This window comes from Sylvia atricapilla, chromosome 10 (genome assembly GCF_009819655.1).
Source record: "Sylvia atricapilla isolate bSylAtr1 chromosome 10, bSylAtr1.pri, whole genome shotgun sequence".
In the NCBI taxonomy this organism is placed as follows: domain Eukaryota; kingdom Metazoa; phylum Chordata; class Aves; order Passeriformes; family Sylviidae; genus Sylvia; species Sylvia atricapilla.
Genome location: NC_089149.1, coordinates 18,552,873 through 18,564,120, shown reverse-complemented (window position 1 = coordinate 18,564,120; position 11,248 = coordinate 18,552,873). Strand labels below are relative to the sequence as shown.

The following is an 11,248-nucleotide window of genomic DNA, read 5'->3' as shown; positions in this document are numbered from 1 at the left end:
AAAGCTGGAAATCAGCGCTCTCGGACGAGGAGCCGTTCAGTCCGCAAGGAAAAGGGGAGATGCCCGATTTCTCACCCCGCCTCCTATGCGCTTGCCCTGGTGATGTCACTGACTCTTCCTGTCCCTGTGTGCTACAAAGTTACAGAAGCCAGTGCTTGCCTATGCTAAAAACACGCCTGCCTGAGGCTGAACGGGCGCGGTCTCTCGGTGTTTTATCAGCTCAAACGCCAGGTGGAAGTGTGTACAGCCACTGACGTGCTGCTTTACCACCACTTCGTGGTCTGTGAGCCACGCAGTGAGGGATAAGTACAGCTTGTGCTGCTCCCCACAGGGCTGGCCGAGGAGGTGCGGGCAGTGCCCGGCGGGTGCTTCGGTACCGGGGCAGCCGGACAGCCCTCCCTGTGCAATCCGTGAGCAGCCCGGGTACCCCCGCAGGGGCTCCTGCCCCGCTGCACAACCCCACTCCGAGTGTGACGAGCCTTCCTGGGCAGTTACGGAGCGTGGTGCTCGTCGCTGTGCCACTGTCACTGCCCAGAGTGAAGTCCCACTGGCCAGCTACAGAATCACAGAGTCAATCACTAAGGTTGGAAAATACCTCTGAGATAACTGAATTCAATCTGTGGCCGATGCCCACCTTGACAACCAGACCAAGGCACTGAGTGCAGTCTTTCCGTAAACACCTTCAGGGATAGGAACTTCACCACCTCCCTGGGCTGCCCGTTTTCCAGTGTTTAATCACCGTTTACATTAATTCCTACTGATGGCCAAGCTAAACCCCTCCTGATGCAGCCTGAGGCCATGTCCTCCTGTCCTGTCCCTTGCTCCCTGGGAGCAGAGCCCCCCTCCCCATGGCTGCACCCTCCTGTCACCGGGGAGTTGTGGAGAGCAGGAAAGTCCCCCTGAGCCTCCTTTTCTCCAGGCTGAGCCCCCCAACTCCCTGAGCTGCTCCTCTCAGACTGGTGGCCCTTCCCCGGCTCCGCTCCCTGCTCTGAACTCGCTCCAGAACACCCCCAGGGACAGTGTCCACCACCTCCCCGGGCAGCGCATTGCAGTGCCTGGCCACCCTTTCTGTGAAGAACGGGCAAGGCTGGAAGGGACCATCGGATGTCACCGGGTCCGACCTCCCGGCTCGGGCAGGGCGGGAGGGGACCACCGGGGGTCAGCGGGCAGGGTCCCTCAGAGCAGGGCTCTCGGAAGCCCGGGGGCAGCGGTGATGAAGGGCCGGGCCCAGCTCCCCGCGGCCCGTGCCCCCCCCAGCCGTGTCCCACGGCGCAGGCGCGGCGGTGACGCAAAGGAGCGCGGGGAGGTGACGCAAGGCGCGCGCGGCGGTGACCCGGAAGCCGCGCGCGGCACCCCCTCATAGCGACCGTGGCGATGAAGGTGGCGGTGGCTGGGTGCTGCCACGGCGCCCTGGACAAGATGTACGAGACGCTGGAGCTGCTGCAGCGGCGCCACAACGTGCGGCCCGACCTGCTACTCTGCTGCGGGGACTTCCAGGCCGTGCGCAACGAGGCGGACCTGCGGTGCATGGCCGTGCCGGCCAAGTACCGGCACATGCAGACCTTCTACCGGTGAGCGCCGCCGGCCCGGCCCTGGCCCCGGCCCCCGACCCGACCCACGCGGGCTTAGTCAGGTCCAGCAGCTGCCGTGTCTCCGCAGGTACTACTCGGGCGAGAAGAAAGCCCCGGTGCTCACCGTGTTCATCGGCGGCAACCATGAGGCTTCCAACCACCTGCAGGAGCTGCCCTACGGCGGGTGGGTGGCGCCCAACATCTACTACTTGGGTAAGGTTCCTCCGCTCCAGTCCCGGTCCCCCGGCAATTCCCCCCCAGCCTGGCCGGCCCCTCCGTGACCGCCCTCCCGTGTCCCGCAGGTTACGCGGGCGTGGTGCGGTTCCGCGGCGTGAGGATCGGCGGCATCTCGGGCATCTTTAAGTCTCACGACTACCGGAAAGGTACCGGGGCAGCGGGACCGGCGGGGCGGGCAGCAGGGAGGGGAGGGGAGAGCCGGGCCCGCGGCGTGGTGTGAGCATCTGCCTGTGCTCAGCCCCGAACCGTCTCTTAGCCTGGAAACCGCTCTTGGTTAAATACACGGGTTTTTCTGGAGTTGGCAGATGAATTTGTAGCTGCCCAGTGACCACAACAGGAAGCAAGGTGCCTTTGGAAGGCTGTTGGAACAGTGTTGATTCTTCCACGGCAGTGTCCTTTCAGCGTGCAGTGTAATACTGATTTTCCTTGAGTGAAAGAGTCAGTTTAAAATTGTGACACTATGTCAGTGTATTGTCCTGCCCTGAGGCTTAGGGTCAGTACATCTCGTTCCTCCTGGTTATGTGGGTGTGTATTTAAGAGTTCTTCCTGGGAAGGGTGGCAAAAGTCATGTCACAGATGATACCTCATGTCAGTGAGTAGAGAAGATGGTTTATTCTTTCTGATCTCAGCTCTTGAAAGAGCAGTCCTTGTGGTTACTGTACTGCGCTATAAACGGCCTCAGAGAAGCTTTGCAGGTGGCTTTCAAGCTGCAAAGTACTGAATCAGTTTTCTAGAACACTTGATTCTGTCTAATATCCGTCAATGCTGATTAAATTTGCTGTCATCAAGGGGGCACTTTACGTGCCTGAATATTGCATGAGGGAGATGAGCCAAGATTCTTTTGGCAATAACTGAAAAACCAATTTTTTTGTTAGTTCTGTAGAGTATGTAGGAGCTATGCTGGACATTCATATTTTTTGTCCCAAGGTAAAGTTGGAAACTCATCCCTTTTGTCAGGGTAAATGTTGTTGCTTCCGGAGCATGTGGTGCCTGTGGGCAGTGACAGGGATGTTTAGGCTGCTGCTGAACCTGTTGAGCTGTAATTTCTTGGTGGGTGGCAGCAGTCTGAACAATCATGTAAAATCACAGCCTTATATTTCAGATTACTGTAGGTGCCTGTGTGGCCCCAAAAAGCTGCTGGGTAGGAAGGAACTAGCAATTCAGGCAACTATTCTTGTTTTCAATATTTCAGGCCACTTTGAGTGCCCACCATACAACCAGCAGACCATCAGAAGTGCTTACCATGTGAGGAATATTGAAGTCTTCAAACTCAAACAGGTTAGTGAAAAGCCTTTTTTTAAACAAGGGTAATTTTCATTAATTTAGAAGTAGGACATTAAAGCTACTCTGATCAAGTATGGTTAATATTGAACCAAAACATGCTTTAACACATTGATCAGACATTTGATGGGTGTGAACTTTGAGGAGGAATATTGTGCTTAGCCATTATCCCTTTTAAATAAAGCTTTTAAATATTTCATGAGGAAGAAAATGCCTTTGATTGTGGGCTGAGGACTTGCTCTCAAGCTATGATTTCCTCTGAGTGCCTGACTTACGGTGATGATATGAACTCTTTTATAAGGCAGTATAAATCACAGCTGGCTGCCTCAAGTAATTTCTAATCTCCTTTGTCAATATCTTGTATTTATGCCGTGTGCTTTTTGGCCTGACAGCTAAAGCGTCCCATCGATATATTTATGTCACATGACTGGCCAAGGAGCATCTATCACTATGGAAACAAGAAACAGCTCCTCAAAATGAAATCCTTTTTCCGTCAAGAAGTGGAGAGCAACACATTGGGAAGCCCTGCTGCTTCAGAGCTTCTGCAGCACCTGAAACCCACCTACTGGTTCTCAGCACATCTTCACGTTAAATTTGCAGCTTTCATGCAACACGAGGTAAAGGGGGACAGAAAATGAAGAATGTATGTGTCCCAGGCCCACTTTAGAATTCTTGTGCAGGTAGTCATGTCCAGAAAAGCAATTCAGTGATTTTTGTTCTTAAAACTCAGTTAAAACTATGAAAGGTTAAGGGGTGTTAGGACTACAGTTTTATGTAAATTAAAGCAATGTTATAAATGAAGGGTGTAACTCCTTAATCTTCAGGAACAGCATGAAATAGCTAAAGTTATTGTTCTTGAAACTTGTTAATTTAACCATATAGAAAAGCACTCTCCTGGTCTGCTGGGGAAGCAGCCAACTTCAAAATAGGTGAGAAAAAGGAGATAACTTCAAAAAAGGTGATAAGGGAGTGACTGAAGAGGGTGATTACCTAAGGGTGGGAGGATCCCTGTAGTACAGCTTTGCAGGTCTGGCAGCCCAGAGCTGAGCCAAAAACCACCTGTAGTTGAAACAGTTATTCCTGAATTTGTGCCTGTGTAGTTCTTATTTGCTAGTTATTTATCTGTAAAATTGTAACTCCGGACCTTGTAGGTTCAACAAATCTGTTTCAAATTAAGTTACAGTTTTTGTTTTTGCTTCAAGGCTGGATGTGCTCAGCTGCCTTGGTTAGTGCTGAAAAGTAGCTCTTACTTTATCGTGCTATCATCTGCATCCTGCTTCCTGTTAGATTCTCTGTCAGTCCTTCTCTTTGTCCCTGCTAATTTTCTATTTCAGAAATTATTTTTCTGTACAAATGATACCTTTAAACCTGTCTCTGTAGCTTGTTTATAGCCATCAAATTTCACATAAGTGCTAATGATTGTGTCAACACCATTTGCTTCCTAGGCAAACTCCAAAGAAGAGTTACCAAAAGCAACCAAATTTCTGGCTCTGGATAAATGCTTGCCACACAGAGACTTCCTGCAGGTGATGAACATGTGTAGAAGGTTTTCACTTTAATAATTTGTTTGTTTGAACTGCTAGTGCTCTTCTTATTTATAAGATGAAGAATAGTGCTGATAAGTGGAGGAATTTTAAAGAAAGTAGGAATGCTGAGTGTGTGGAATGGTCACTGTAGGATTTTGTCCTGAACTAAGCAGACTGTGTTGTGTAGATGCGGTGTTTCCTTAATCCTACCATTTCCGTCCAGCTCAGAACAAGTCCCTGACTTCAATGGATGAGTCTAAAATAGTTTGCTCTGGGAGTGAGCTGCTGATAATGTGTTTTTCAAATGCACTCAAGTGTTTTACTAGCCTTAGAGTCGCTTTTATCTATCATCCCAAGGGGAAAGTGGTTAAATGTCCTTTGGATGTGTGGTGGGATCCATTTGCCCTAGTCAGTGCCTTTGAAGATGGAAGAGAGTATGAGGATGGGCTCTGTCTATGCAAAGGAACATGAGTGCTAGTCCAGACTTAAAATCCTATATGATCTGGATTAGTACTTCCTTCAGCAGCATATGGAGGGTTTAATTACTTTGTGGAGTATTTAAAGTTAGAGTCTGACTGGGGCTTTGACTAACCTAAATGGTTTGATTTGGGTTAATGTCACTGAAGACAAAGAGACATGAATTTCAATTTATCATGAAAGAGTTTAAAAATATTTCTTTTTAATTCATAGCTGTGGTAAGAGTGGGTGTTCATATAGCAGAATGACTGTTCCCGTAAATTCTTGGTTTGTATCCACTTAGAAGTGTCTTGGTTTGAAAGACAGATGTCTGCCAAGGAATGCAGGTACTTTTCTTGGAATAGAAAATATGATCCCCTTCTCTCTAAATTATTTAACTTTGAAATTAAGGGGCTCTCAGGCAAAGATATGGGAAAAGGAATAACAGTTCTTTACTAGAATATATGTATGTATGCATGTATAAAATAAGGCAAACTAAGAACAGCAGCAGCACCAACAAACACACCAGAGGCCAGTCCCGGCCGTCTCCGGGCTGTGGGGCGCGTTCCCCGTTGGTGCAGTTCCGGGCACAGCCACCAGGGGCGCTGCTGGCCCCCGGCCGGGCAGGGCGCTGCCGTGACTCCTCCGCGCCGGCAGGGGGCGCTCTGCACGGGAGTGACGGCGGGAGAGAGAAAAGGGGCTTGGCTGCAGCAGGAACCTTGGAGCGGCGGCTGGAACAGGGGTGGAAAGCAAAGTGAAGCAAAAACTCCAGAGTCCACCAGGAACCTCGGAGTGTTGAGGGGAACAGGGTAGTTGGGTTAAAGTGTAGCAAAAAAAAGCCTCAAGTAGGGGCAGAAAATGGCTGGGGCTGTGCAGTGGCAGCTGGGCTCCTGAAACACCTGGGAGACGCTCCCTCCAGAGAGGGGAAGGAGGTCCGGGTCCCAGGTTTTCTCCTGAGGCACCTGAGTAGATGGTGAGGGTCCTTCCCAGTGAATCAGGTGTTAATAAGGTCCCAGTCATAGCTGCTCTGACAAGCAGAGGCTCACTCACCGTAAGGAGAACCAGTGAAGGACAGAACTGTGCAGTGGCAGAGTTCTCCCTGCAGCAGCAGCCCAGCACCAAGAGCACAACAGTTTCACCTTTGCTCTTGAGAGCAAGCAAGAGCTGACCCCAGCCCCTCACCCCCCAGCCAAAATCTGGCCATACCTCTGCCTTTCCCAAGAGAAAACCCCTCAGCTAAGAGATGTAACAAACTGCACCCCCTCCCTTGTCCTGGCTACATCTTTTGTCTCCCTTAAGAATCTATTGTTCCAGTCTCCTAGGCAACAAATGGGAGAAAAACTCCCTAGGACAAACTAAAAAAAAAAGGAAAAATCCTAACCTCCAACAGAAGGCAGCATGAAGTTAGGAGCAGGCAAATTCTATTTCTAAGTTGCATCACTGTCCAGTTGCTGGCAGTAAGGGAGGGAGTGTGTTCTGCTTTTTAATTGCTCTAAGCTGAAATTCAGAAATACCTTGTTACTATTACTGGTCATCCTTTGTTAGCCCCTTAGCAGAACTGGCTTGAGAAGGACTTGTTTAGTTGAGACCACTAGCTCAGTGTACTTCGAACTTCATTAAAATTCTGTACAGTGAAAGTAACGTTTAATTTAATTTAATCAGATTCTGGTGTCAAGAGAAATAACTCATTTTATCTGTTTTCTGTGTGTTTGTAAGTAGATAATAGATGTGGAGCATGATCCCAATGCAGGCGACTCACTGGAGTACGATGCTGAGTGGATTGCAGTCCTCAAGGCCACCAACAGTCTTGTTAATGTGACTCAGAGCACCTGGAATATGCCTGAAAAGAATGGCCTCCATGCCAAGTAAGTTGTCTGCAAAATAGAGATAAAAATGTGGTTTGTTTGTTTTTCTGGACTGGAAGTAAGTTATATTTGAGTTACGTTTCTGTTCTGCAGCCTGTATTGCCTGTAGAACTTACTAAATGCCTTGGAAAGAGAAGGGGATGTTGACAAAAGATGTAGTCAAAAACATACAACTTCTTTACTGCCGTACCTGGGCAGTAGTTTTGTTTTACAAACTTAAATACTAGCATTTGAGGGACACAAACTACACCATGAGGCTGAAAATCAGGCTGGGTTATGGGCATGGGTTGACATAATACACTAATCCTTGGTGGGGAGAAAGGTGTCTCAGTACTGACCAAAAGAAAATTAAAACCTTCCTGAAAAAGCATTTGAGGAATAAAGTGTCTGTTGTAAGATGAATTTATAATTCATCTTTGAAAGTTGCATTCTGTGGTGGGTACAGGCAGTACCTTTTGACTTGCTGCACTGGTTTAAACTTTATGCACTTGTTTAGGTGGGACTACAGTGTGACAGAAGAAGCTATTAAAGAGGTGTTAGAAGAGTTGAACCATGACCTCAAAATTCCTTGCAACTTCACATTGACAGCTGCTTGTTATGATCCCAGCAAGCCCCAAAAAAACATGGAGCCAGTTCATACCATCAATCCACAGACCACTGAGTTCTGTGCCCAGTTTGGCCTCACTGACATCAATGACAGGATCCAGCAGGCTAAAGAAGAGGGCTCAGGACGAGGTGAATGTGAAGAGGAGGAGGAAGAGGAGATGGACAGTACAGGGTCAGCAGAGGAACCCAGTGAATACAATACAGATAATTCTGGCCTCTCATCCTTTAATCCAGATGAAATAATGCTGGATGAAGAAGGTGGTGATGAAGACTTGAGTACATGTTCTGTAGATCCCTCTCCTGATCACCCTCCTGAGTTCTCTACGAGCTTCTCTGACATCCGGATCATGCCAGACTCCATGGCAGTGTCATCTGATGATGCCATGGACTCCAACAATGAGGAACTGGAGAAGTCTGGTGGGAGCAAGCAGGTGGAGGAAAAAAGCTCCACTGAGAGGTCGTTAAAGCGCATTAGTGGTGATGAAAACATTAACAGTGGTGTTAAAAAAATCAAGAGAAGGAACCAAGCTATCTATGCTGCAGAGGATGAAGATAAAACAGATTAATACCTCACAGGGTGTGTAACTAAGGTCTCCCAGCCTTTCTGTGGGAAGGTGGTGAGAATTGTAGTGGACTATGCGTGCTTTTAATGTCACGTGGTCTTAGTCATGTTACTTTCCTAAGCTCAGAGGCTGGATGTACTTCTCACAGGGAAGGTGATTTATCCAGAATAGACATCAAAGAAAGAAGCTGAGGCTTTTCCAACAAAGTACTTTGTCAAAGGATGTAAAGCTCATATATCCTTGATTTTGCTTCAGTTCTTGGTGTATGGTATATACTCCATGTCTTCAGCTGAACAAGACTCACTGTGCTTGTTTAACAAGAACTCTTAAACTGTAGCCTGAGTCCAAGCGAGAGGATGTCTGACTTACAAGACTGAATGATTTTATTTTACTGCTTTTGTCTTGTTTTATACTGAACTATTAGTACAAAACAGCATATGCAATAACCCTATGGATGAAATTTGAAAACAGAATTCCCATGATAACAAAACAGCAATAGAAGAATGAAGATTTTTGGTTTTGGTGATAGTCATGCCACAGAAAAACTTCGCGGTCATAAACAAAACAAAATGTATTGTCCAGGATTGGCTTTTAATTACAGTTCTGATAGCAAACCAAGTCTCTTGATTTGGAGGATGATGGTTTTATGGGGACCATGGAAGAGTGTATCTCTGTTTTTAAAAACTCACTTTTGTTCTGTTTCTTAAAACTTGAGAACAATGTCTTAAAATGGAAGTAGTTAGGAAGGACAGCTTTCTAAATGACACCACCACTGTCTCAACGCTGACTAATTAGGGCTGTCTTTTGTGTTCATACAAGGCAGTGGGTGTGTAAGTTGCCTGAGACAATAACACCTCCCATTATCATTAGCGTCACTTTTCACTTGTCATTTCTGTAGCTGTAACTTGCTGAACTCTTAAAACTAGATTTGGAATCTTCCAAAGCACCTCTGTAATCTTCAGCTGAGGGAGAACAGGAGCTGCCAGAACAGACTCCCTTGAAAGTTTTCTTTTTATTTTTTTTTCCCTGAATTACTAAATGGCACTCCTTTGGTCTGAGAGGCCACAGGGATAAAACACAGTGAATTAATGACAATGACAATGTTTTCAAGCATATGTCATTAGACTCATTAGCCTTCCTGACAGATGGAATTCTTAGATGGAATTCCTCATGGCCATGCTGCCCAGAGAGCAGAAGTAGCACCTGTGCTTTTCCTCCTCCAAGGCACAGGCAGTGTGAAGGAGAAAGCATCTTGACAGGAGCAGGGAACTGGACAGGGAGCAGTGAGTGTGTGTTGTGTATCAGGGTCGGGAATTCTGCCCTTAAATCACTTCCATGGTCTGGCATTCATCTTGCTTCATCTCCTGTCATGCAGTTCACTACAAAAACTAAACATGTTAAATGTTTAAGGGCTAGAAGAGGGCATAATTAATGCTCTCAACAGTTCAATTAACAGCTCATCTGTCAGAGCAGCCACCGAAAGAGCTGTGCTGAGGTATGAGGAGAAACTGGGAGTAACCCGGGTGTGACACCCAGGGTATGTAAAATGGCTGTGAACTGTCAGGAAAGTTATTGAAGCAGATGAGTCCCTATAAGGGTCCTGGGTCTGTAGCGGTAAAATCTTAACATGTTCTGAACACTATAATGGAAATAAAGTATTTTAAATATAAATTCTGGTCTCTGCACTGGAATAGAAGATGTATCTTGCATATAATAGACTTTTCAGTCTGATTCCTTGTGTGTTTAAAGCAAACTGTTCTGTCCTATGTTGTCCCATGCCACCCCCTCCTTCTGATAAATGTGTTTCTAGAAGGCAGGAGACTTGGACAAGATACAATATTGATTTTTTGAACCTTTTAATGCTTTTTTATAAAGTATTTTAGCATTCATTGAGCAGAGTGCAGCTGGTAAATACAGTGAACATAAATGTTTTTTGAGTGTGAATCATGTCTGACCTCTAGAGTTGCTGTGCCCTTTCTTGCAGTTGTTCACACCCTCTTTGCAGTTTGCAGTGTCCTCTCCTACCTTGCTTTCATCCATTATGGATTTTCCCTATTGGCAAAATTATCTGCTGCAAGGAGGAATCAGTAGAAACGCTGAGCTTCTGCAGTATGGAAAACTCTAGGGAATGCTGACAAATTTCAATTGGCTTTTAAGACCTAGAGTCCCCAGTCCTCTTTATAAAGATTTAGAGTATCTCTGAAAACTTTTGAAGTTTTGTTGAGAAACCTGTGTAAAATGTTTCTCTGTACAAACCTATTGCAGTTTTCCCAGCTCGTGTACTTAGTCTAAAACTGTTTTTTGCTATTACTAGTGCTTGAGAAAAGTGTTCACCTGCTCCATCCTGGGCCAGCACACAGGTATGTTCACAGCATGTCATCAGTATGCTCAGAGAAAAACAGCAAAGAGGTATAGCCTTGTGTCATAATGGAGTATTTTTAAATTGAAGCTCTTAAAGTCACCTTGTGACTGTGTTCTGTTCTGTCTATGGTACTCCTGTAATCTTGTGCAGTCTCTAGCAGCTGCCAAACCTCTGCTGTCCTGGGAAGGGCAAAATAGGTTGAGAGGTGTGAACCCGAGCTGTGATTTTTTTTTTTTCTTTTTTTGTGGTTTTACCATTCTCCTCCCATTTAGTTCTGACTTCAGGGTGGGTACTAACCCTAGTCAGTGTCCCGATGCCTCAGGCTGTGCCATATAGTGAGGATAATAAGAAATAGCAGATCTTATAGAACCTGTAGCACATCTTAGTGAAGTCCTGGGTTGTTTGGGGTGTTTTCTGTGAAAAACAAATTCAAAACCTAACAAATCAATGCTGGCAACAAAAGCAATGACAGACTAAAGGAACCCAAACCATTTGTGTGCCGCGAGGCTGAAGGCAAAGGGCGGGCTCGGCTCGGATCTGCTCGGGCAGGGCTCGAGTCGGTCAGGGCTCGGCTCGGGCTCGTTTCCACTCGGTCTCCGGCTCAGCAGCACTCGGGCCCGTCTCCTCTCGGCGTCACTCCTTATCCGGCTCGGCTCGGCTCGGCTCGGCCTCGCGTTCGGCTCCGCCCGTCACTCTCCGCGGCCCGCGAAGGCTGCGCCCTGCCCCGCGCGTGCGCACAGCGGGCGCCGTCCCTCACGCGGGCGGCGCGCGGCGGCGCAGG

General features: G+C 47.3%; 1 protein-coding gene across 1 annotated transcript; it reads left to right on the top strand.

Moving 5' to 3' along the window:
- Positions 1-1,314: 1,314 nt before the first annotated feature.
- Positions 1,315-9,776, top strand: DBR1 (debranching RNA lariats 1). The gene is made up of 8 exons (XM_066326187.1): positions 1,315-1,571; positions 1,660-1,784; positions 1,874-1,954; positions 3,001-3,086; positions 3,482-3,706; positions 4,535-4,615; positions 6,791-6,936; positions 7,433-9,776. Exons 1-8 carry the CDS (start codon positions 1,375-1,377, stop codon positions 8,106-8,108), a joined length of 1,617 nt encoding a protein of 538 aa, XP_066182284.1. The 5' UTR covers positions 1,315-1,374; the 3' UTR covers positions 8,109-9,776.
- The last annotated feature ends 1,472 nt before the right edge of the window (positions 9,777-11,248 follow it).